Genomic DNA, 25,911 nt, shown 5'->3' with positions numbered 1-25,911 from the left:
GGCTCCATGACTGGAGAGGTTCCTCCAGCTTTTGCCCAGCAAGAGGGAAATGACTGAGCCTGATGAGAGCAGCAGGGGTGAGGAGCTGGCAGCTGCTGTGTGCTTGGCCTGGGAGGAAGGGAGGAGCAGCGTTTGGCCAGCACGAAGCCTGCCAGGCTGCAGGGGCCAGGCTGCTGTGGGCTCCAGCTCTTCAGGAGTGGTCTCTGCTCTTCCAGGGGCAGCAGGCAGGGAGGGAGGTGTGTGTGTCATGAGCAAGAGGGTGGCATGTGGCTGGAAAGCTGCTTCTGCCTCGGGGAGGCTGCCCTGCTGAGCTGACACTAAAGCTTGATGGCCTCTGTGTGCTGGGGGATGGTGCTTTGGGTCACAGTCTGGGCAGGCATGGCTGGGCTGGGGCTGTGTGGGCATGAGCTGAGAGGGATTTGCATCTCCAGGTCTGGTTGTAGCCCAGATCAGGTTGCAGATCGCTGCAGTGCTCAGTGAGACATCACAGCCTGGGCTGTGCAGAGGGAAGATGTCCTGTGCTGATCAGCTCCTGCCATGGAGATGCTCCTCAGGGAATGGGGCAGCCATTCACCCTGTGGCTCCTGAAGCTGGACATCCTGCAGCATCAGCTGATGCTTGGCAGCAGGCTGTGAGGTGCTGGTAGCTTCCATTCCAAGGGTCTCCTGTTTCTGAGGTGTGCAGCAGGTTCCCCCAAGCAGGGCTGCAGAGAGGTCCTGGCGTCTCTCCCTTCCCCTGCCTCCTCTGACCACCTCTGCATGGCAGGAGGAGGGTGAAGCTGTGTGGAAAGCCTCCCCACAGCCCATCCAGAGCCTGCTGGGGGCAGGTGTGTGTCACAAAAAGCTTCAGGGGAGAGCTCCTGTGGTTCCTGCCTTCTGTAGCACCCTGGGGCTGCCGTTTCAGCTGCTCCTCTTCTCCAGCCCCGATGTGTTCCTACCATCTGCTTCTTTCTCTGTGCATTCTTCTGTTGATTAATGTTTTAGCTGCACACAGGTAGAGCTGCCTTCCTTTGACTGAATGTCTGACTGTGATATATTGTATATTTTAAAGTATCTACCCTATTTATATACTACATGTTACTGTTAAATAAAGATAAGTTCCATTAGCCCTGCTGGGGTTTCATTCAGCGCTGCTGGCAAGAGGGGGAGGTGCTGGGAGCCTCCTTCCCCTGCTCTGTGGAGCACATCAGGTTGGTTTAAAGCCTGATCAGGATGGTAGGGGTGGGAAGGGACCTCTGGAGATCATCCAGGCCAACCCTGCCCCCCACTCCTCTGCCCCAGCAGGATCCCCCAGGGCAGCTCACACAGGAACACATCCTGGTGGGGTTGGAAAGTCTCCAGAGAAGGAGAGTCCACAACCTCTCTGGGCAGCCTGCTCCAGGCCTCCAGCACCCTCACACCAAACAAGCTGCTCCTCATGTTGAGGTGGAACCTCCTGGGTTGCAGTTTGTGTCCATTTCCCCTGTCCTGTCCCAGGACACCACGGGCAGGAGCCTGGCCTCTGCTTCTGGCCTCCCACTCTTCAGACATTTGTAACCATTGCTCAGCTCCCCTCTGGGGCTGCTCTTCTCCAGGCTCTCAGCCTTTCCTGCTCACACAGATGTTCCAGGCCCTTCAGCATCCTCATAGCCCCTGCTGGGCTCTCTCCAGCAGTTCCCTGTCTCTGTTGAACTGGACACAGTACTGCAGACGTGGCCTCACCAGGGCATTCCTCACCCCACAGTTCACTTTCCTTGGGGATCTTCCTCAAAGCAGAGCTGGTGGTGGCAAAGAGGTTCATGGAGGCTTCAGTTCACAGACTCCCTGAAACCCAGCATGGTTGGGGTGGGGAAGGGAGCTCTGGAGCTCACCCACTCCAAGCCCCCTGCTCCAGCAGGGCTCCCACAGCAGCTTGTCCAGCAGCACAATGCCCAGGGGGGGTTGGAAGCTCTCCGCACCAGGAGACTCCACAACCTCTCTGGGCAGCCTGCCCCAGGCCTCCAGCACCCTCACAACAAACAACTTTCCTCTCCTCTTTAGGTGGCACCTCCTGGGTGCCAGTTTGTGCTCCTTGTCCTTGGCTGGAAGCTGTCCAGAGGAGGAGGCTGTGCCCGAGGGACACAGGCAGCCGCTGCGGCCAGGTCGTAGCCTCCCACCTGGCCCAGAGCTGAGGGCAGTGGTGGCTCCACTGCAGGGTACAGAGTTCCTTGGAAATGTGAGAAACTGTTGGAATTCCACATGGCAGCAATGGTTGCTTCTTTTCAGCTGCTCCTCCTGACTTGCCTGCAGGGGTTAGGGCAGCAGGACCCATCTGTTCACTCGGCAAAACAAACTATTTTTAGCTCTTGTCTGATTTTGGCTGGTTTGGACTTATCAGCCCAGCTAAAGCAGCCCTTCAGCAGCCCTCTGCTTGCTTCCTGTGGACACTGGTGGCTCATTGGGGTTAATGACAGCTGAGAAATTAATTTGTCACTTCAAGCAGTGACTGGAGCCAGCTCAGAGGCCCCCAGCTCACAAATTCCACCATCCTGAGCCCAGAGAATGTGACAGGGTGGAAAGCAGAGCTGTGGCCACAGGGCAGCCCAGCACCTACCCAGGAATGAACGAGAGCAACCCCAGTGCCCTGCTCCAGACCCACACTGCCTGAATCAGAGTCCCAGGATCCCAGCATGGAGTGGGTGGGAAGGGACCTCTGGGGATCATCCAGTCCAAGCCTCCTGCTCCAGCAGGGCACCCACAGCAGCTTGCCCAGCAGCACAATGCCCAGGGGGGGTTGGAAGCTCTCCACACCAGGAGACTCCACAGCCTCTCTGGGCAGCCTGCTCCAGGCCTCCAGCACCCTCACAACAATCAACTTTCTCCTGTTCAGGTGGAACCTCCTGGGTGCCACTTTGTGCCCCTTGCCCCTTGTCCTGTCCCTGGGCACCACTCGGCAGAGCCTGGCCCCAGCCTCTTGCCCCCCACAGCTCCTTTAGCTCTTGCTGAGCATTGCTCAGCTGCCCTCTGGGGCTGCTCTTCTGCAGGCTCTCAGCCCCAGGGCTCTCAGCCTTTGCTGCTGCCAGAGCTGCTCCAGGCCCCTCAGCAGCTTCCCAGCCTGCCCTGGGCTCTCTCCAGCACTTCTCTGTCTCCCTTTCCTCCAAGAGCAGCTTCACTCCATCCCCATTTTCTTGCTGTTCCAAGGCGGGTGTAGAAACCTCCCATCAGCTGTGGGCACCGTTCAGGAGCTGCAATAGCAGAGTGCAGGTGACCCTGCTGCCCCCCCTGGCCCATGCAGGGGGCAGCCCCCTGCAGCCCCTGCCCACAGCCAGCAGAGCTCTGCTGCTCAGCAGAACGTTTCCCGGAACTGAGTGCTGGGCTGTGGCCCTCAGCGAGTGATTTCCTAGCACCCAAGGGCCCCAAGGGCAGGCTCCCACTTCCTCAAATGCAAGGAGCAGTGCGTGGGGAGCAGCCCTGCCCCTGCTGCAGGCTGGGGCCAGGCTGCTGCGGCCGCTCGTCCCCCCCAGGGGGTAGCCGGAGGGGGGCAAAGCAGGCAGCATCACCTGGCTGTGCCGGGGGAAGCAGGAGGAGAGCTTTGCAGCAAAGCAGGGCAGGAAAGTACTTTTATGGGGTTGTACACAGCTGCTCTCAGAGGAGGAGGAGGAGGAGGAGGAAGTAGGTTGGCAAATCAGCCCTGCCCGAGCCGCCGCTCTGCGCCGGGGGGATCGCGCCCCGGGCGTGGGAGCCCCGCGGGACCACCGGAGCTTGGTGACAGCTCAGCTCCTGAGCACGGCCTGCTTGGAACACAGACACCACAGCCCTTCCTCAGCCACAATGTCCCTCAAGCTGCCCCGGAACTGGGACTTCAACCTGAGAATGGATGCTGCAAAAATAGGTACCGTGACCTCCCCCTGCCGCAGCCTGCCAGCTGCGGGCCGGCCCTGCTGAGCCTGGATCTGCTGAACCTGGCCCTGCTGAGCCCAGCTCTGCCCTGCTGAGCCCAGCTCTGCCCTGCTGAGCCTGGCTCCGCTGAACCCAGCTCTGCTGAGCCCAGCTCTGCCCTGCTGAGCCTGGCTCCGCTGAACCCAGCTCTGCTGAGCCCAGCTCTGCCCTGCTGAGCCTGGATCTGCTGAGCCCAGCTCTGCTGAGCCCAGCTCTGCCCTGCTGAGCCTGGATCTGCTGAACCCAGCTCTGCTGAGCCCAGCTCTGCCCTGCTGAGCCCAGCTCTGCCCTGCTGAGCCTGGATCTGCTGAGCCCAGCTCTGCTGAGCCCAGCTCTGCCCTGCTGAGCCTGGATCTGCTGAGCCCAGCTCTGCTGAGCCCAGCTCTGCCCTGCTGAGCCTGGATCTGCTGAACCCGGCTCTGCTGAGCCCAGCCCTGCTGAGCCCAGCTCTGCCCTGCTGAGCCCGGCCCTGCTGAGCCCAGCTCTGCTTTCAGCTACAGCCCAGCCCCAAACCTGCTCCTGGCCTCGGTGGGGGCACCTGGGGGGACCCCAGGTTCTGCTTGCAGCTGTCAGATGGTTTGCAAATGGTTTGCAAGAGAGGTTTGTGAGGCTGCCAGGGGCAGGGGGGGACACTGGGAGCAGCAGGGGCTGAGCTGCAGCTCTGTGGCTGAGCAGCCACAGAGTGGGGTGGGGAATGGGGGGGACCTGACAGCCTGGGGGGCACCTGGCAGCCTGGGGGGGACCTGGCAGCCTGGGGCTGCTGCTCAGCCTGAATCCAGCTCTGGGGGGATTTAAAGGCCAAGAGCTCGTTCTGCTGGTGCCAGCCTTGCAGGAGGTGAAGTGCAGGCCAAGAGGTGGCTGGAGCAGAGCAGTGCAGGCTGCAGGAAGCACTCTTGCTCTTGCTGAGGCCCCTTTGCCCACCCCAGTGTCACTGCCTTCCTCTCAGCACTGCTGGAGAGCCTCCTGACACCCATGCTGGGCTCTGTGCTGTGGGAACAGCTTTGCTGTTTGGTTTCCTGACTTAGCTCCTGCCTCTGCCCAGCTCTGCACAGCTCTCCTCTGCCATGGGATCCATCTCCAGCAGGGAAACCACCCGAGAGCAGCCCTGGGAAGGAGTCAGGGATCACTGCAGAGGGGCCAAAAGGCCATGGCAGAGCCCATGCCTGCCTTTGGCTCAAGCAGCCAGGAGGGGCTTTGAGGGGGGAGGATGCTGTGGTCCAGGAAGGGTGCAGGAGCCTGGCCTTGTGCAGGCACTGAGGGTGAAAGCCCTCCCTGGTCCTGGCACTGCTGCCAGCACAGGGTCAGGGCACCACTGGCAGCTCGATTTCTCCCTGCAGCAGAGGTTTGGCCAAGCTGCTCTCTGTAGTGCTGAGCTCCTCCTCCCTGCACCTTACGTCAGCCTGAAGCTTGTCCTGGCTGAGTTCCTCTCAAAGGCAGCTTGGACTCTCCTCTGAAGCTGCTTGCACCGGGGGGTGGCCAAACCATTCCCTCCACACAGGGCCCCAGATGAAGCACTGCTGGTCTCTGGTGGCCACTGCTGGGGCTGGGCCCTGCAATGCACAGCCATGTGCAGGATGAGACCTCAGGTGGTCCAGAAGCTTGCAGGGAGGCAGAGGTCACTGTGCCATCCCTTGCTCTCATCAGCTTGCAGGGAGGCAGAGGTCACTGTGCCATGCCCTGCTCTCATCAGCTTGCAGGGAGGCAGAGGCCACTGTGCCATCCCCTGCACTCAGCTTGCAGGGAGGCAGAGGCCACTGTGCCATCCCCTGCACTCATCAGCTTGCAGGGAGGCCACTGTGCCATCCCCTGCACTCATCAGCTTGCAGGGAGGTCACTGTGCCATCCCCTGCACTCATCAGCTTGCAGGGAGGCAGAGGTCACTGTGCCATGCCCTGCACTCATCAGCTTGCAGGGAGGCAGAGGTCACTGTGCCATCCCTTGCTCTCATCAGCTTGCAGGGAGGCAGAGATCACTGTGCCATCCCCTGCACTCATCAGCTTGCAGGGAGGCAGAGGTCACTGTGCCATCCCCTGCACTCATCAGCTTGCAGGGAGGTCACTGTGCCATCCCCTGCACTCATCAGCTTGCAGGGCAGCAGCAGAGAAATCCACACAGAGTTGGTGCAGAAGCCTCCTGGGGTTCTCCACTGCTCATTCTTGGGGGGAATTCAGCTGGTTTTGTGGAGCAGTTGGAAAACTCCACTAGAGGATGAGGGCAAAAGATGCCCAGGGGACACTGAGCCTCCTGGGAAGCAGAAGGGGTGGAGAGAGGACAGAATCACTGAATGCATTGGCTTGGAAGGGAGCCTTGAAGGTCAACTTGTCCGAAGCCCCTGCAGCCAGCAGGGACTCCTCCAGCTCCTGCAGGCTGCTCAGGGCCACAGCAGGTTTGACCTTGAAGCTCTCCAGGGATGGGGCCTCAACCACCTCCCCGGGCAGGCTGTTCCAGGACACAACCTTGAACCTGTGCTGGTACCAGGAGCTGCTTTCTGCCTTCTTGTGCTGGCACTCTGGGAGCTCCCTGCAGCCTGCAGGCTCTGGGGGCCCTGAGCTGTGTGTGCAGAGAGCTCAGGGTGGGGACACAGCTTGGGGCATTGAATCTCCTCAAGCTTCAGGGTTTCTGGCTGCAGGGACTGACTGCTGCTGCTGCCTTCAGGGGTGCAGCAGGGATGTGACTTGTGGAAAAAGGTTGGAAATTAGTCACCACCTCCCTCACTGCCTGCTCCTGGCTTCAGGGCACTTCCTCCTCCTTGTCCCCAGCTCTGGCTGTGGCACAGGCAGCTTGTGTGGGCTCCAGGACAGTGCATAGGCTCCAGGACAGTCCATGAGCTCCAGGACAGTGTGAGCTCCAGGACAGTCCATGGGCTCCAGGACAGTGTGAGCTCCAGGACAGAGTGTGAGCTCCAGGACAGCCCATAGGCTCCAGGACAGTCCATGGGCTCCAGGACAGAGTGTGAGCTCCAGGACAGCCCATGGGCTCCAGGACAGAGTGTGAGCTCCAGGACAGCCCATAGGCTCCAGGACAGTGTGAGCTCCAGGACAGTCCATGGGCTCCAGGACAGTGTGAGCTCCAGGACAGAGTGTGAGCTCCAGGACAGTCCATAGGCTCCAGGACAGTCCATGGGCTCCAGGACAGTGTGAGCTCCAGGACAGTCCATGGGCTCCAGGACAGAGTGTGAGCTCCAGGACAGTCCATAGGCTCCAGGACAGTCCATGGGCTCCAGGACAGTCCATGGGCTCCAGGACAGTGCATAGGCTTGGGCTGGAAGGGACCTTGAAGGTCATAGAATAGGATGGGTTAGAGGGGACCTCAAACATCATCCAATTCCAACCCCCTGCCATGGGCAGGGACACCTCCTACCAGCCCAGGCTGCTCAAGGCCTCATCCAGCCTGGCCTTGAACACCTCCAGGCAGGGGACATCCACAGCCTCCCTGGGCAACCTGGGCTCCAGGTCTCCCTGGAGCCTTCTCTTCTCCAGCCTGAACAGCCCTAACTCTCCCAGCCTGCTCCCACAGGAGAGCTTCTCCAGCCTCTGATCATCTTCATGGCTTCTTCTGGACTCTCCCCAGCAGCTCCAGGTCCTTCTTGTGCTGGGGCCCCAGAGCTGGAGGCAGTGCTGCAGGTGGGGGCTGAGCAGAGCAGAGCAGAGGGGCAGAATCCCCTCCCTGTGCTGCTGCTCTCCCTGCTCTGGCTGCAGCTCAGCACTCAGCTGGCTTTGGGCTGCAGTGGGATGCCAGGGAGGGCTCTTGCTCTAAGATGAAGATTTGGAGCAGGAGCCTGTGTTGATGGTGGCTACCAGAGTGAGACCTAATGCAACCTCCCCTGCAAGTCACTCTGTCAGGGCTCCTCTTTTGGGGGAGCAGGCAGCAGCACACAGGCAGCAGGACACAGGCAGCCTGCTGCGGTCCCCCAGGGCTGGAGGAAGAGTGAGGATGTTTTGGAGGAAACACTGAGCTTCAGAGGTGGGCACTGCAGGACATGCTTCAGAGGGCACCACATTTGCTCTTGGTGGCTCTCTCCTGCCCTGTGAGAGTAGTAAGGAAGAGCAGGCTGAGTGTGGCAGGGATGTGTTGGTGAGGGAGATGGCTGCAAGTGCCTGGACCACCCTGGGGAGAGTCAAAGGACAAAGCTTCTCCCCTGCCTCACCTGAAACTTTCAGCTGGCCACTGCAGGTGAGCTGGACCTGCCCCAGGCCACTGCAGGCAGAGGCTTGGAAAAGTGGTAAGGGAGGAACCACAGCCTTGGTAGCTTTGGTTTTGTGAATGCAGAGAACTTTCCACAGGGCAAAAATAGCTCAGCTGCCTGCAAAGCCAAAGTCCCCACACAGCTCCCTCCCCACACAGCTCCCTCCCCACACAGCTCCCTCCCCACACCCCCACACGAGCCCTGCCGTGGTGAGGGTGGCTGAGGAGTGCTCATGAGCTGGGTGAGGACCCTGCAGGCAGGACACTTGTGCAGCACAGAGCAGGGGGAAGGGCTCTAGGTTGGTTGGCAGTCACTGACCATGAGCCAGCAGTGCCCAAGACAGCCAATGGCAGCCTGGCTTGGGTCAGAAGCAGGGTGGGCAGCAGGGGCAGGAGGTGACCCTCCCCCTGTGCTCAGCCCTGGGGAGGCCACACCTTGAGTGCTGTGCTCAGCTCTGGGTCCTCACTGCAGGAAGGACACTGAGGGGCTGGAGCCTGTCCAGAGAAGGGCAAGGAGGCTGGAGAAGGGCCTGGAGCCCCTGGGCTGTGAGGAGGGGCTGAGGGAGCTGGGGGGGTTCAGGGTGGAGAAGAGGAGGCTGAGGGAGACCTCCTTGCTCTCTACAGCTCCCTGAAGGGAGGTTGGAGCTAGGAGGGGGCAGCCTCTGCTCCTTGGTGGCAAGGGACAGGAGCAGAGGAAATGGTCCCAAGCTGCACCAGGGGAGGTTCAGGATCTCAGGAAATATTTCTGCTCTGGAAGGGTTCTCAGACACTGGAATGCTCTGCCCAGGGCAGTGCTGGAGTCACCATCCCTGGGGGTGGTCAAGCAGAGCTGATGCTTAGGGACAGGGTTTGGTGGTGACCCTGCAGTGCTGGGTGGAGGATGGGACTGGATGAGCTTGGAGGTCTCTTCCAACCAGATCTATTCTGTGATTCTGTGTGGCCTTGGATGAGTCCAAAGTGCAGGGAGAGCTGTCAGATGCAGAGGCAAGACCCCATCCCTAGAGGTGTTTGAAAGCCTTGCAGGTGTGGTGCTTGGGGATCTGGCAGAGCAGGGTTAATGTCAGGACTCAATGATTGTGGAGTCCTAGAATGGATTGAGTTGGAAGGGACCTCAAAGCTCAGCCAGTTCCAACCTCCTGCCATGGGCAGGGACACCTCCCACCAGCCCAGGCTGCTCAAGGCCTCATGCAGGGCTGAAGCATCCACCCCCCCCCGGGCACCCCGTTCCAGTGTCTCACCACCCCCCTAGCAGAGACCTTCTTCCTTAGGTCTAACTGAAATAGTTCTTAGAGGACTTTTCTAACCTGAATGATTCTGTGACTCTGCAACCCAGCAAAAGTCAGGAAGGCAGCTGGGGGGTGGCCATGGGAGTGCTGCCTTCTGCAGAACAGAGCAGCTCTGGAGCCGCTCCTCTGGGGCTTTGCTCTTTGGCCACGGGCTGTGATCTCTCCGGGGCAAAGCCTCCATGCCAGGCAGGCAGCACCCTGCACTCAGCAGCCTCTAAGCTCCTGGTGGCTGCTCCATCCCTGCAGATTGTTCCCCAAAGATCCTCCCCCCTGAGGAACTGGCAGCAGCCACCAGACATGAAGGAATAGGGCAAGGAGCAATGGAGGTAAGCTGCAGCACAGGAGGTTCCACCTCAGCACAAGGGGAGACTTCTTCACTGTGAGGGTCCCAGAGGCCTGGAGCAGGCTGCCCAGAGAGGTTGTGGAGTCTCCTTCTCTGGAGCCTTTGCAGCCCTGTCTGGATGTGTTCCTGTGTGCCCTGGGCTGGGTTCTCTGCTCCTGCTCTGGCAGGGGGCTTGGACTGGATGATCTCATTGGGTCCCTTCCAACCCCTGACACCCTGGGATCCTGTGAGCACAACCTGTGGAGGGGAGCAGTGCTGCTGGGGAGCACATTGCTGAGGATCACTGAGGGTGCTGAGAGCTGAGGAATGCTTTGGCAAAGGGCAAAGCAGCTGCCCAGAGCTTGAGGTGCACTTTGGAAACCCCATTTTGGTTTTCCCAGCAGGGTAATCCCCAGGGGCAGCATCTTGCAGGGCAGCTGGCTGGTGAATCCCTCTGGAAAGTCCTTGCTTGCAGCCTCAGCAAGAGGGCTTCCCACAGCAGGGCACCCTGAGGTGCCAGCAGCATCCTCACTCTGCTTTGCAGGCTGCTTTTGGATTCCCAGTCCTGGGGGGGAGATTGAGAAGGGATTTGCAGTCCTGTGACAGGTTTGTAGTGGAGAGGTGAGCTCAGGCAGCCCTGCCCAAGCCTGGCTCCAGGCTCCCAGGCCTCTGTGAGCTGATGAATGGCAACAGAGAAGGGCAACAAAGCTGGGGAGGGGTCTGGAGCACAAACCCTATGGGGAGAGGCTGAGGGAGCTGGGGTTGCTTAGCCTGGAGAAGAGGAGGCTCAGGGGAGACCTTCTTGCTCTCTCCAACTCCCTGAAGGGAGGTTGGAGCCAGGTGGGGGTTGGTCTCTTCTCCCAGGCACCCAGCACCAGAACAAGAGGACACAGTCTCAAGCTGTGCCAGGGGAAGTTTAAGCTGGAGGTGAGGAGAAAGTTCTTCCCAGCAAGAGGAATTGGCCACTGGGCTGTGCTGCCCAGGGAGGTGGTGGAGTCCCCATCCCTGGAAGTGTTTAGGAAGAGCCTGGATGAGGCACTTGGAGCCGTGGTTTAGTTGATTGGATGGTGTTGGGTGATAGGTTGGACTGGATGACCTCTGAGGTCTTTTCCACCCTGGTTAATTCTGCATTCTGTCAGAGGCAGACTGCAGCAGGGTTTCTGTTCCAGGGGAGCTGCAGCAGCCCTGACCTCTGAAGCAGCTGGCAGCTGCTCCGTGCCGACTGCAAAATGACCTCTGGGCTGCTGGTCCTGGGGGTGTCTGTGCAGTGGGGACCTCCACTGAGGTCACATAAAACCACAGAACTGTTGAGGTTGGAAGAGGCCTTTGAGATCACCCAGTCCCAGCACTGCTGCTGAGCCTCTGCCACAGGCCAGTGGCACCACTGGGACTCATCTGGACGATGAGAGGAGGCTGTGGTGGGGGTTGGGCTCTTCTCCCGAGGAAAAAGCAGCAGGGCAAGAGGAAATGGCCTCAGATTGAACCAGGGGAGGGTTAGGTTGGAGATGAGGGAAAATTGCATTGCTGCAAGAGTGGTCAGGGGCAGGACCAGGCTGCCCAGGGCGGTGGTGGAGTCCCCATCCCTGGAGGTGTTCAGGATCCCTGTGGCCATGGCACTTGGGGCCATGGTTTGGTGGCCACGGTGGGGTTGGGTTGCTGGTTGGGCTGGATGGCCCCAGAGAGCTTTGACAGCCCAAACAATGCTGTGACTCTATGGTGCAGAGGGAGGGGGCAGGGGCCACTGCACTGCCCAGCTGCTCAGCCCACACTGGCTCTGCTCCTTGCCCTTGGAGCCTTTCCAGCCCCATTGTGTGAGAACCTCTGCACCAGAGAACGCCCTCCCGGCGCAGCCCTGCCGTTCCCAGCCCTGCAGGCAGGCTGGGTCACTGCTATCTCTGCAGGCTGCTTGTGTGTGTGTGAACAGCAAACGCAGCCTGCCATCAAAAACAAACCACACCGACCCCACCAGAGTGAGGATTTTCTTCTCACTTGCAAGACAATGACTCCCCCGCAGGAAAAAGGAAGCAGAGAGCGACAGATACTGCAGAGCCACTTCCGAGCCGAGCCCGGCGCCGCGGCGGGGCAGGCAGCTGTGCAGCCCCGCTCAGCCCCCGGGGAGCAGGCTCTCAGCCTGCCCTCTGTCCCTCTCTTCCCCCGGCAGCTCGCTCCCGCAGCGTGATGAGCGGCGAGGCGGCGGCGGGCGGCCGGCCGGCCTCCCCGGGGCCGCTGGAGCGGCCGCTGAAGCTGGGCTGGCTGAAGAAGCAGCGCTCCATCGTCAAGAACTGGCAGCAGAGGTACTTCGTGCTGAAGGGACAGCAGCTCTACTACTACAAGGACGAGGATGAGGGCAAACCGCAGGTAGGATGGGGGCCCCTGGGCCGGGCTGGTCCTCAGGCTCCTCTTCTCTCAGCCTTTGTGGCTTGGGGTGGGTCTGGAGTGGGGTATCAAAGCTCTCTGCCTCTGGGGGTTGGTCTCTTCCCCACTCATAGAATCATAGAGTCAATCAGGTTGGAAAAGACCTCAAAGATCATCAAGTCCAACCTGTCACCCAGTACCTCCTGACTAACTAAACCATGGCATCTAATCCTCTCTTGAACACCTCCAGGGATGGGGACTCCACCACCTCCCTGGGCAGCACATTCCCATGGCCAACAACTCTCTCTGGGAAGAACTTTCTCCTCACCTCCAGCCTAAACCTCCCCTGGCACAGCTTGAGACTGTGTCCTCTTGTTCTGGTGCTGGTTGCCTGCCTGGGAGAAGAGACCAACCCCCACCTGGCTGCAGCCTCCTTTCAGGTATTGTAGAGAGCAATAAGGTCTCCCTGCCAGAAGGGGACAAGAGGAAGTGGCCTCAAGTTGCCCCAGGAAAAGTTTAGGTTGGCCATCAGGAACAATTTCTTCCCCAAAAGGATTGTCCAGGCCTGACCCAGGCTGCCCAGGGCAGAGGTGGAGTCCCCAGCCCTGGAGGGGTTTCAAAGCCCTGGAGATGTGGTGCTGAGGGCCACAGGTTGGTGCTGCCCTGGGAGTGCTGGGTTAGGGCTTAGGCTTAGTGCTCTGTAAGGACTCTTCCAGCCAAAACCATTCTGTGACTGTGATTCTATCAGATGTCCTGCTCAGGAGCTACATCTGTGAGCTTACACTGAGTGCCTGCAAGCCCTGCTTGGGCACTTAGTCTCTCTGTGCCCAAGCAACCTGGCACTAGAGAGAAACCGACTGCTCACCAGCTGGAAAGCTGCTCTCATCCTGCCCAGGAACAGGAGGGTGTGCAGAAGAGGAGCTGGGTGCAGAGGATGGGAGCCTTGAGAGAGTTTCCAGCCATGGCCTTGCTGGGAAAGGCTCTTCCAGGATGCTTTCAGCAAAAAGCAAGCAGGACCTTCAGCACAGCCTGGCTGGGAGGATCTGCCCAAGACAGAGCTCACCGCAGGGCTGTGGGCTGGGCAGATGACAGCGAAGGGCAGCTGCTTCCTTAGAGCTTCTTGAGGGCAGCTGCAGCGACAAGGAAAGGAAATCTCTCTCCTTGTGGCTTCTGGGTCTGCATCTCAGCCCAGCTGCAGCCTTTACAGCAGGCTCAGTGGTGCAGATGCAGTTGGTGTCCATCAGCTGCCACCCTGCTCCACCCCCACGCAGCCAGAGGAGCCCTGCTCTGCTCTGCTGCCCTTTCCTCTGGGGGGACAAGGCTGCAGGTCTGCTTTGTGAGCCCTCCAGGAGGGCACAAGGTGCACCCAGCCCTTGGCACAGCATGGGACTGGCATCACCTGGGCACGACTTAAACCCCTGCAGCCCTCCAGCAGCATCTTCAGCCCCTCCAGGATGCCACAGTCCTCTGCATGAATCATTTCGCAGGGGCTCCATCGCAGTGCCCTTGCCAGGAGGGATCCAGGTTCTTTTCCCAGTTTTTCTGGACAACTTGTTCAGTTTTCCAACCATTTTTTTCTCCACACTAGAACTTCCTTTTTTATTTATTTAAAAGTATCTTTTCCTTCTCTTCTGACCTTCCAGGGAAATGTCCTCCCTGCTGGAGCAGCCATTCCCGGGGCTGTGGCTGGCACAGCTAACCTTAAGAGAGGAAATGCTCATAAGGGGAAGGGGATCAGTAGATCCTTGCAAGAGGATCAGCAGATCCTTGGAAGGGGATCAGCAGGGGATCAGCCCCAAGTTCTATTGCACACCCCCAATTTCTGTGGCACAGCCTCAACTTCTGTGGCACAGCCTCAGTTTCTGTGGCACAGCTCCAAGTTCTATTGCACACCCTCAACTTCTGTGGCACAGCCTTAACTTCTGTGGCACAGCCTCAATTTCTGTGGCACAGCTTCAAGTTCTATTGCACACCCCCAACTTCTGTGGCACAGCCCCAATTTCTGTGGCACAGCCTCAGTTTCTGTGGCACAGCCTCAACTTCTGTGGCACAACCTCAATTTCTGTGGCACACCCCCAATTTCTGTGGCACAGCCTCAACTTCTGTGGCACAGCCTCAGTTTCTGTGGCACAGCCCCAAGTTCTATTGCCCACCCTCAACTTCTGTGGCACAGCCTCAACTTCTGTGGCACAGCCTCAGTTTCTGTGGCACAGCCCCAAATTCTATTGCACACCCCCAATTTCTGTGGCACAGCCTTATCTTCTGTGGCACAGCCTCAGTTTCTGTGGCACAGCTCCAAGTTCTATTGCACACCCTCAACTTCTGTGGCACAGCCTCAACTTCTGTGGCACAGCCCCAAGTTCTATTGCACCCCCCCAATTTCTGTGGCACAGCCTCAACTTCTGTGGCACTGCCCTAACTTCTGTGGCACAGCCTTAACTTCCGTGGCTCAGCCCCAATTTCCGTGGCTCAGCCTGAATTTCTATTGCCCCCCTCCCCCTTTGCTTTGCTGTGGCACAGCCCCCATTTTTGTTCCATTTCCTAATTTCCTGCCCCCAGAGGCCCCTGCTGCTGACTCACCACCTCCTGCTCAGTCCCCACCCTCCCTCCAGCAGGGACCTGGCTGCCCACGTTCCCCTCAGCAGTTGGGGGAAAGGAAGGTCCAAGGGCAATGGCTGCTTCCTACTTTGCTTTTCTAATGTCCCTTCCCTTTTCTTCTGTTTCTCTGCTCCTCTCCTGCCAGCTTTGGGTTTGGTTGCTGGGTGTGAGGGATGCTGTGCTCAGGGAACAGTTTCCCTGCCAAGTCCATTCTCCTTTGTACTTTCTCTTCCACTCCCAACAGGAGGTCAAAACAAACCCCAGCCCCCCCCCAAAACAAGAGAAGGGAGGAAAGAGAAGGCAAGAGCAAAGCAACCAGAATCACCTCCCCAGAAAAAGTGGCCTCTGAGAAGTGTCCTTTATGGTCTGAAGAGGCATTTTTAGCACACCTATATTTATATAGCTACAGGCCACCAGCTCCTACAAGCTCTCTGAAAGGACTTTGCTCCTCTTGGTGGCCTGGCAGAGATGGGCATGGGTGTATCCAGAGAAGCGTGGCCAGCAGGGCTAGGGAGGTTCTTCTCCCCCTTCTGCTCTGCTCTGGCCACAGCTGCAATCCTGTGTCCAGTTCTGGGCTCCCCAGGTCAAGAGAGACAGAGACCTGCTGGAGAGAGGCCAACAGAGAGCCACGAGGGTGCTTAGGGGACTTGAGCATCTCCCCTGTGAACACAGACTGAGAGCCCTGGGGCTGTTTGGTCTGGAGAAGAGAAGGCTGAGAGGGATCTGATCAATGTCTATCAATATCTGAGGGGTGGGTGTCAAGTGGAGGAGGCCAAGCTCTTTTGGGTGGTGCACAGGAATAAGACCAATGGACACAAACTTGAACAGAGAAGGTTGCAGCTCAACATGAGGAGAAACTTCTTTGGTGTGAGGGTGCTGGAGCCCTGGAGCAGGCTGCCCAGAGAGGTTGTGGAGTTCTCCTTCTCTGGAGACTTTCAGAAGCCACCTGGATGCATTCCTGTGCAGACTCCCCTGGGTGATGCTGCTCTGGCAGGGGGTTGGACTGGATGAGCTCTGGAGGTCCCTTCCAGCCTCTGATGTTCTGTGATGCTGTGGCATGCCTTTTCCCTGAACTCCTGTTGTGTTTCTGTCTGCATTTGTAAACAGCATTCACATTTACCCTCCAGTCCTGTGCAGTGGTTTTGCTTTTCCTCCCCTGGGGGTGTAATACCTTTCTGTCCTTTTGCACTGGGCAGCTTGTGGCTCAGACCAAGGACACTTCCAATCTCTAACATTCTGTGATGATGGCATTGAACAAGTCCAAGTGCCAGGTGCTGCACTTTGGCCACAGCAACCCCAGGCAGTGCTCCAGGATGGGGACAGAGTGGCTGAGAGCAGCCAGGCAGAGAGGGACCTGGGGGTAGTGGTTGACAGTAGTTGAACATGAGCCAGCAGTGTGCCCAGGTGGCCAAGAAGGCCAATGGCATCCTGGGCTGGGTCAGGAGCAGTGTGGCCAGCAGGAGCAGGGAAGTCATTGTGCCCTGTGCTCAGCACTGGTTAGGCCACACCTGGAGTCCTGTGTCCAGTTCTGGGCTCCTCAGTTCAAGAAGGACATTGAGAGACTTGAAGGTGTCCAGAGAAGGGCAACGAGGCTGGGGAGGGGTCTGGGGCACAGCCCTGTGAGGAGAGGCTGAGGGAGCTGGGGTTGCTTAGCCTGGAGAAGAGAAGGCTCAGGGGAGACCTTCTTGCTCTCTCCAACTCCCTGAAGGGAGGTTGTAGCCAGGTGGGGGTTGGTCTCTTCTCCCAGGCACCCAGCACCAGAACAAGAGGACACAGTCTGAAGCTGTGCCAGGGGAGGTTTAGGCTTGAGGTGAGGAGAAAGTTCTTCCCAGCAAGAGGAATTGGCCATTGGAATGTGCTGCCCAGGGAGGTGGTGGAGTCACCATCCTTGGAGGTGTTCAAGAGGGGATTGGATGTGGCACTTGGAGCCATGGTTTAGTTGTCAGGAGGTGTTGGGTGACAGCTTGGAATTGATGATCCCTGAGGTCTTTTCCAACCCTATTGATGCTATGATTCTGTGATTCTGTGACTCTTCTGTGTGCAGCTCCTGCTCTGCTTTGTCCTAGGGCTGCCTGTCTCTGCAGGGAAGCACCATCAAGGAGGTGGCCAGCAGCCCTGAGGAAGGAGGGAAATTCATCTTTGAGATCATCCCAGGTGAGAGTTCTCCACTCCTCCTTGCTGCATGCTTTTGGGGCTGGACTCTTCACCCCCAGCCATTTGGGCAAGATGCTTTGGTGGTCCTTTTGCTCCCACTTCTTTTCAAGGCCTCCACAGCACCTGCAAATGAATGTCCTGCTTTCAGTGTTCACATGGCAGGCCTGGAGGAGCTCCATGTCCCACCTTGAGAAGCTCTGCCAAGGTGCAACATTAAGCAGTTTCTGCCCCTCTCTTGCAGAGTGCAATGTGTGAGTGCTGCTTTATGTCACAGCCAGCCAGGCTTGGGCATGCTTGGAGCCAAAGGCATTTAGCAAAGCAGCTGACATGGGTTAGAGTGAGACAGATGGCTCCTTTGCTCCAAAGAGAGGGGCAAAAGACAAGCAAAATGCTCACACAAAGGATTGGAAAGGCTGTCCACAACTACATACAACAGTACCAAGCACATCACATACACCTGGGCTTAACACAGAAGCTCCTTGAGCCCAAGCTTTACACAAACCTCCCTTTAAACCAGGCTAGCAAGCCCAAGCTTTTATGCCCCCCTCCTTGCCAAGCCTCCCCACCCTCCACACCACACCATTGTGAGGCAGCTAAAATTTGGCTTGGCAGCTCCAGGCCCCAGTTAGGCTGCTCCAAGCCCCAGTTAGGCTGCTCCAGCCCCCAGTTAGGCTGCTCCAAGCCCAAGTTAGGCTGCTCCAAGCCCCAGTTAGGCTGCCCCAAGCCCCAGTTAGGCTGCTCCAGGCTCCAATTAGGCTGTTCCAGGCCCCAGTTAGGCTGCTCCAGCCCCCAGTTAGGCTGCTCCAAGCCCCAGTTAGGCTGCTCCAGCCCCTAGTTAGGCTGCTCCAGGCCCCAGTTAGGCTGCTCCAAGCCCCAGTTAGGCTGTTCCAGGCTCCAGTTAGGCTGCTCCAGGCTCCAGTTAGGCTGCTCCAGCCCCCAGTTAGGCTGCTCCAAGCCCCAGTTAGGCTGCCCCAAGCCCCAGTTAGGCTGCTCCAGGCCCCAGTTAGGCTGCTCCAGCCCCCAGTTAGGCTGCTCCAAGCCCCAGTTAGGCTGCTCCAAGCCCCAGTTAGGCTGTTCCAGGCTCCAGTTAGGCTGCTCCATGCCTAATTGGTAGCATTGCCAAGGCTTAACTCCAGCCCTCAACTCCTCTGCAAGGGGATGACAGCCTGCATGTCCTCCTGGGAGCAGGGAGGGAGGGGGAAAAAGGGAAGACAATGGGTTGTGCAGTTTTATAGGGATGCAGGACTTGTGGGCATGAAATACACTTCCAGCCCACCTCCTGGACACTTTGGACCTTCTGGGGGTCTGTAACTTCGTGGTTCTTAAAGGCACCCAGCCTCTAAGTGCCACAGAAAACAAGAAGAATGTGTCTTTTCTCCCCCAGCCCTCTCCACCAGTGACAGCTGCATGGTTTGTTTGCAGGAGCCTCTGGAGATCACACCTGGGCAGGGCAGGACAGCTGTGTGCTCATGGCTAACTCCCAGGCAGAGATGGAGGAGTGGGTTAAATCCATCCGAAGAGTGCTGGGCTCATCCTCAGGAGGTAAAGGGGAGCAGAGACAGCCTCAGAGGGGGCATTTCCCAACCACCTCCTGGTCTGCTGGGCTTTTGGGTGAGGATCTCAAAGCTGGGCTCACCAAGCCTTTGGAAGCAGCAGGCAGAGCTGTCAGGTGGCTGCACCAGGGGTAGGGTTGGGATGGGTGATAGGAAGAAGCTCTTCCCAGGAAGAGAGATTGGCCTTTGGGATGTGCTGCCCAGGGAGGTGGTGGAGTCCCCATCACTGGAAGCCTTTAAAAAGAGACTGGATGAGGCACTTGGTGCCATGGGTTAGTTGATTAGATGGTGCTGGGGGATAGGTTGGACTTGATCTCGAGGGTCTCTTCCAGCCTGGTTGATTCTGTATCCTGTGGCTGTAGCTTCTGGCATCTCAGAAACCCACTCCTAGCCCAGGCCTCCAAGGTGCTGGGTGTGCTGTGAGCATGAGCAGAGTGTGGTGGTTTGGCTCCTCCCCAGAGCCACTCTATCACTCCCCCAACCCAGCAGAGTTAAGGAGCTGGCAGCCAAGCGTGGAGGAAGCTTTCTGGGCTGCTTTCAGCATATTTTGGGAACTTCCTCGGTGACTTCTTGACCCCAGCAAACTGTTCTTGAAAACAACTCCTCTTCAGGGATCAAGCACTGAAAAATCCTGGCTTTCACCTGCCACTTTCCATCCTTGGCCTTTCTTCCAGCTTTTCTTCCTCAGCCCAGCTCTTCTACCCCCCTTTTTCTTGCTGGACTGCCTTGCCCAGGCAATTGCCCTCCCCAAGCAGGACCTCTGCTTCCAGCCCCCTCAGGCATGGCTTTGTGCCATCAGAAAACAGTGGTCATAGAATGGCTGAGGTTGGAAGTGACCTTAGAGATTATCTTCTGCAGCCCCCCTGCCAAGGGCAGGCACAGCTCTCAGCCAGGCTCAGCTGCTCAGCCTGGCCTTGAACAGCCCCAGGCAGGAGGCAGCCACAGCCTCCCTGGGCAGCCTGTGCCAGGCTCTCACCACCCTCACACTGAAGAGCTTCTTCCTCAGCTCCACTCTAACCCTGCTCTGCCTCACCTTCAAACCATTCCCCCTTGGCCTGGCTCCAGACCCCCTCAGGAAAAGTCTCTCTGCAGCCTTCCTGCAGGATCCCTTCAGTTCTTGCTCAGGGAAGTACAAAACATGAATGGATCTGAAAGGAGCTCACAGTAAATTTGCCACCACAGGTGAAGCCTGCAAAGGATTCCAGCTGCTTTTCCTATGGGGATGAACCCTGTCAGATCCACCCATGAATAAGGCTGGGAGTCTCTTCAGCTCTCTTCCAAAGGAGCTGGATGGTTCTCCTGAGCCTCTCCTCCCTCACCTGGTTCTAAAAGACTCTAGGATCATAGGGTCCAACCACAGCCCAGCCTGTCCCTGCACACAGCTGTTGGACCATGGCCCTCAGCACCTCATCCAAACAGCTTTTGCACACCTCCAGGCACGGTGACTCCACCACCTCCCTGGGCAGCCTGGGCCAGTGCCTGATGAACCTTGGGGTGAAGGAATTGTTCCTAATATCCAACCTAAACCTCCCCTGGTGCAACTTGAGGCCATTCCATCTCATCCTGTCACTTGTTACCTGGGAGAAGAGACCAACCCCACCTCATGGCATCCCCCTTTCAGGCAGCTGTAGAGAGCCAGAAGGCTCAGCCTCCTTTTCTCCAGGCTGAACAACCTCAGATCCCTCAGGCCACATGTGGAATCCTAGGTCCACTCCTGGGCTCCTCAGTTGCAGAGGGACAGGGAAGTGCTGGAGAGAGTCCAGGGCAGGCTGGGAAGCTGCTGAGGGGCCTGGAGCAGCTCTGGCAGCAGCAAAGGCTGAGAGCCCTGGGGCTGAGAGCCTGCAGAAGAGCAGCCCCAGAGGGGAGCTGAGCAATGCTCAGCAAGAGCTAAAGGAGCTGTGGGGGGCAAGAGGCTGGGGCCAGGCTCTGCTGAGTGGTGCCCAGGGACAGGACAAGGGGCAGTGGGCACAAACTGGAACCCAGGAGGCTCTACCTGAGGATGAGGAGAAACTTCTCCTTGTTATCAGGTGACAGAAGGAGAGGAGATGGCCTGACAATGTGCCAGGGGAAGGTTAGGCTGGAGATGAGGAAACATTTCTTTGCTGCAAGAGTGGTCAGGGACTGGCACAGGCTGCCCAGGGAGGTGGTGGAGTCCCCAGCCCTGGAGGTGCTCAGGAAACCTGTGGCCATGGCCCCTGGGGCCATGGTTTGGTGGCCATGGTGTAGTGGCCATGGTGATCTCAGAGGTCTTTTCCAACTGAAACAGTTCTGTGATTCCATGATTCTAAACCTGGTAGCCTTCAGCAAGCAATTCCTGATCAGCTCCCAAAGCCTCAGCGAGGGGGAGGAAGATCTCTTTGTTTTCCCTGTGCACAGTGGCAGCTCACAGCCCCTGTTTAGAACTCTGAGTCATAAATGCAAAAGCCCTGGGACCAGGCAGGTGCTGACAGGCCCTGTGGCTCCAGAGCAGTGTTGAGTTGTAGTTTCCTGGTCTGGAAGATGCAAAGGAATTATTCCAGCCTTCAGAGCAGGACCTGAACACATCCACAGGCACTGCTGGGGCCAAAGTATGGCAGAGGACCATAGGACTCTTCGCCATTAGTATCCCAGAGCCACCTGGGATTTGTCTGCTGTCACCATGCCCCAGGCTCTGAGGAGGAAGTGCTGGGATGCAGGCTGCTGCCTCCCCACCTTTGAGCTCTTCTGCTGCTGTGAGTTCAGGAGGACAAAGCCCTTGCTCCGGAGGAGAGGTAGCAGCACTGCTGCGGGCTGGGGGTGTCTGCAGGGGGGCAGGAGAGGGGAGGGGGCAGAGAGGCAACTAAATCAGTGAGGCTTCCAGCTCCAAAGCTCTGCAAGGCTGCTTCCCTTATCTCCTGGTGGTCTCCTGTGCTTTCCACAGCCTTCAGTTCTTGTGTGATGGGCTTCTCTTCTCCTGAGCTCACCTTCTCCTGAGCTCACCCTCTCCTGAGCTCACCCTCTCCTGAGCTCACCCTCTCCTGAGCTCACCTTCTCCTGAGCTCACCCTCTCCTGAGCTCACCCTCTCCTGAGCTCACCTTCTCCTGAGCTCACCCTCTCTGGAGCTCACCCTCTCCTGAGCTCACCTTCTCCTGAGCTCACCTTCTCCTGAGCTCACCCTCTCTGGGGCTCACCTTCTCCTGAGCTCACCCTCTCTGGAGCTCACCTTCTCCTGAGCTCACCCTCTCCTGAGCTCACCCTCTCCTGATCTCACCTTCTCCTGAACTCACCCTCTCCTGAGCTCACCTTCTCCTGAGCTCACCCTCTCCTGAGCTCACCCTCTCCTGATCTCACCTTCTCCTGAACTCACCCTCTCCTGAGCTCACCTTCTCCTGAGCTCACCTTCTCCTGAGCTCACCTTCTCCTGACCTCACCTTTTCCTGAGCTCACCTTCTCCTGAGCTCACCTTCTCCTGAACTCACCCTCTCCTGAGCTCACCTTCTCCTGAGCTCACCTTCTCCTGAGCTCACCCTCTCTGGGGCTCACCCTCTCCTGAGCTCACCTTCTCCTGAGCTCACCTTCTCCTGAGCTCACCCTCTCCTGAGCTCACCTTCTCCTGAGCTCACCCTCTCCTGAGCTCACCCTCTCCTGAGCTCACCTTCTCCTGAGCTCACCCTCTCTGGAGGTCACCTCCTGATCTCACCTTCTCCTGACCTCACCTTCTCTGGAGCTCACCTTCTCCTGAGCTCAGCTTCTCTGGAGCTCACCTTCTCTGGAGCTCACCCTCTCTGGAGGTCACCTCCTGAGCTCACCTTCTCCTGAGCTCACCTTCTTAAATATTTGCTTGTTATCATTTCTGGGATGGGAGATGTCTCAAGAAATGTACTGGTTCAGCTGAGGGAGCTGGGGCTGTTCACCCTGGAGAAGAGACGACTCTAGGGGGACCTCAGAGCTGAAAGGATCCTGCAGGAGGGCTGCAGAGAGACTTTTCCTGAGGGGGTCTAGAGCCAGGCCAAGGGAGGATGAGTTGAAGCTGAGGGAGAGCAGGGTCAGACTGGAGCTGAGGAGGAAATTCTTCAGTGTGAGGGTGGTGAGAGCCTGTCCCAGGCTGCCCAGGGAGGCTGTGGCTGCCTCCTGCCTGGGGGTGTTGGAGGCCAGGCTGGATGAGGCCTTGAGCAGCTGAGTGTAGTTGAGAGCTGTCCCTGGGCATGGCAGGGGGGTTGGAGGAGATAACCTCTGAGGTCCAACCTGAGCCACTCTGTGACACTCTGACTCTCTGGGGTTGTTCCTGCCCCTGGGTTGCAGGCTCCTTGTGTCTCCTGTGCTGCCAGGCACCGCTTTCACCCCTGGTGCCCTTGGGCAGCCTCCAAGAAGGCTTTGCTTGGCTCCCCTGACCTCTCTGTCCTCTCCCCAGCGGTGTTCGGGCAGCACTTGGCAGAGACCATGGCCTACGAGCAGAAGTTCGGGCAGCAGCTGGTGCCCATCCTGGTGCAGAAGTGTGCAGAGTTCATCCTGCAGCAGGGGCTGGCCGAGGAGGGCATCTTCCGCCTGCCCGGGCAGGACACGCTGGTGAGGCAGCTGCGGGAGGCCTTCGACGCCGGGGAGAGACCTTCCTTCCGCCGGTAACGCCGCACGCCCCCCGGGGCATCAGCACCCTGCCTGGCTGGGGGGATGGGGATGCCCCCTGCCCTGGGCAGGCACAGCTCTCAGCCAGGCTCAGCTGCCCAAGCTGCCCTTCAACACCACCCAGGCAGGAGGCAGCCACAGCCTCCCTGGGCAGCCTGGGCCAGGCTCTCACCACCCTCACACTGAAGAGCTTCTTCCTCAGCTCCACTCTAACCCTGCTCTGCCTCAGCTTCAAACCATTCCCCCTTGGCCTCATTCTAGACCCCCTCAGCCAAAGTCTCTCTGCAGCCTTCCTGCAGGATCCCTTCAGCTCCTGGCAGGCAGCTCTGAGGTCCCCCTGGAGCCTTCTCCTCTGCAGGCTGCACAGCCCCAGCTCGCTCAGCCTGTGCTCACAGCAGAGCTGCTCCAGCCCTTGGAGCATCTTTGTGGCCTCCTCTGGCCTCACTCCACAGCTCTGTGTCCTTCTCTTCTCTAGGCTGCACACCCCCAGCTCCCTCAGCCTGTGCTCCCAACAGAGCTGCTCCAGCCCTTGTCCAAAGGAATCATAGCAAAGTGAAGCCTTGATCCTCCTCCAAATCACTGAGTCACAGAATCATTTTGCTTGGAAAAGCCTTTTAAGCTCATCCAGCCCAATCATGGCCCTCAGCACCACGTCTCTGTGGCTCTGAAACACCTCCAAGAGTTGGGGATTCAACCACCTCCTTGAGCAGATTGTTTCAGTCTTTGAAGAGCTTTTAGTGGAGAAGTTTCTCCTAATGTCCAACCTAAACCTCCCCCTGGTTCAACCTGAGGCCACATCCTCTTGTCCTGTCACTTGATTCTAGGGAGAAGACACCAACTCCCCCACCCTACCTCTCCAGTCTAAGTAATGATAATGGTTTGACTTCAGGGTCTAGAAGGTCTTTTCCGACCATAGTGACTCTGAACCTCCTGGCAGCATGAGGTGAGGTCACTCAGCCCTTGAAATGACAAAGTCTTTGTGGGATCCAACCTCTCTGGTAAGGATGAGGAAGGAAATTGGCAGTTTGAGAGCCAGTGTGGGGCAGAGCAGCCTCTCTAACTCCCTTGAGAGCCCAACAGAGCCCCACGGGAAGTGTGGACTCTACAGAAGGGTTTGACAAGGAGAGAGGTTTCAGCAGGCAGCCCAGGTGGAGGCAAGAGCAGGATCAGAGGGCACTGAGGTGAGATTCATGTAAGTAAAGGGAAGCTTCCCAGCTCTCCTGGAGCCCCTTCAGGCACTGGAAGGCTGCTCTGAGGTCTCCCTGGAGCCTTCTCTTCTCCAGGCTCACTTCCAGGGCTGAGGTGCCCACAACTTCTCTGGACAGCCCATTCCAGTGCCTCCCCACCCTCACAGGAAAGGACTTCTTCCTAAGATCTGATCTGTATCTACCCTGCTCCAGTGTCAAACCATCAGCCCTCACCCTGTCACTCCCTGCCTTTGATCAAAGTCCCTCCCCAGCTCTCCTGGAGCCCCTGCAGGTACTGGAAGATTACTCTGAGGTCTCCCTGGAGCCTTCTCTTCTCCAGCCTGAACAGCCCCAACTCTCCCAGCCTGTCCCCACAGGGGAGGTTCTGCAGCCTCTGATCATCTTGGTGGCCTCCTCTGGAGCCTCCCCAGCAGCTCCAGGTCCTTCTTGTGCTGGGGGCCCCAGAGCTGGAGGCAGTGCTGCAGGTGGGGGCTGAGCAGAGCAGAGCAGAGGGGCAGAATCCCCTCCCTGTGCTGCTGCTCTCCCTGCTCTGGCTGCAGCTCAGCACTCAGCTGGCTCTGGGCTGCCAGGGACCAGTGCTGGCTCCTGGGGAGTTTGTCACCAACTGACACCCCCAAGGCCTTCTCCTTGAGACTGCTCTTGACTATTGGTAGGCCCTACAAAAACACAGCTCTGATAAAATTCCTCTGTGGTTTTGTGCATGTGTTGAGAAAACCCCAGACAAACAACCCCCCCCCCCCAAGCAACCCCAGAATAGTTGACCTCTGTGGCTTCTGCTCAAAGTTTAGAACAGTTTAGCAACTTCAAGGTAGGTCACATCAGAGGCTCAGGGTCTTGACAGTGTCCTTTTGACATAATGTAAACTCCATGGTGTGCAAAGCTGCAAACATCTGTCCCAGCAGAGCAGCTTCAGGACTTGCTGTTCATCTGCACAGCCCCAGGCAGCTTCTCCAGCTCCTGCCCGGGGCCTGGTGCCAAACACGTGAGCCCCCAGCAGGAGCTGCATGCGGAGCCTCAGGAGTCAAACACAGGCTGGGAAAGCTCAGCCTGGGTGTGAACATGGAGGTCCTGCCAACCTATCTCCACCAGGCACTGAGTTTACATTCCTTCTCTTGGGGTGCCCTGTAGATCCACCCCCAGCTTGCTTTGTCCTCCCTGTTTCTATCTCTCTGTCTCCTGCATCTGTACACAGAGCTAAAGTACAACTCATGCTCCCCAGGAGCAGGGCTTTACAGAATCCCAGCAGGGAGGGGGTTGGAAGGGACCTCTGGGCATCATCCACTCCAACCCCCCCTGCTCCAGCAGGGCTCCCACAGCAGCTTGCCCAGCAGCACAATGCCCAGGGTGGGTTGGAAGCTCTCCACAGAAGGAGACTCCACAACCTCTCTGGGCAGCCTGCTCCAGGCCTCCAGCACCCTCACAACAAACAACTTTCTCCTCCTCTCCTGATGGCACCTCCTGGGTGCCACTTTGTGCCCATTGCCCCTTGGCCTGTCCCTGGGCACCACTCAGCAGAGTCTGGCTCCAGCCTCTTGCCCCCCACAGCTCCTTTAGCTCTTGCTGAGCATTGCTCAGCTCCCCTCTGGGGCTGCTCTTCTGCAGGCTCTCAGCCCCAGGGCTCTCAGCCTTTGCTGCTGCCAGAGCTGCTCCAGGCCCCTCAGCAGCTTCCCAGCCTGCCCTGGGCTCTCTCCAGCACTTCCCTGTCCCTCTGCACCTGGGGAGCCCAGAGCTGGACCCAGGACTGCAGCTGTGGCCTCTCTAGGACAGAGCAG

General features: G+C 58.2%; 1 protein-coding gene across 1 annotated transcript in view; it reads left to right on the top strand.

Moving 5' to 3' along the window:
* The first annotated feature begins 3,428 nt into the window (after positions 1-3,428).
* The window catches only part of ARHGAP25 (Rho GTPase activating protein 25), a 34,351-nt gene continuing 11,868 nt past the window's right edge, over positions 3,429-25,911 (top strand). Inside the window, exons 1-5 of the mRNA XM_068156487.1 lie at positions 3,429-3,849; positions 11,851-12,047; positions 16,709-16,796; positions 18,219-18,338; positions 22,720-22,927. Of these exons, the coding sequence (XP_068012588.1) occupies positions 3,789-3,849; positions 11,851-12,047; positions 16,709-16,796; positions 18,219-18,338; positions 22,720-22,927 (674 nt within the window). The 5' untranslated portion in view covers positions 3,429-3,788. The remainder of the gene's footprint in view (positions 3,850-11,850; positions 12,048-16,708; positions 16,797-18,218; positions 18,339-22,719; positions 22,928-25,911) is intronic.

This window comes from Melanerpes formicivorus, unplaced genomic scaffold (genome assembly GCF_026170545.1).
Source record: "Melanerpes formicivorus ecotype bairdi unplaced genomic scaffold, bMelFor1.0.p_v2 SCAF_34, whole genome shotgun sequence".
Lineage (NCBI taxonomy): Eukaryota > Metazoa > Chordata > Aves > Piciformes > Picidae > Melanerpes > Melanerpes formicivorus.
This window is presented reverse-complemented; position numbering and strand designations above follow the sequence as displayed.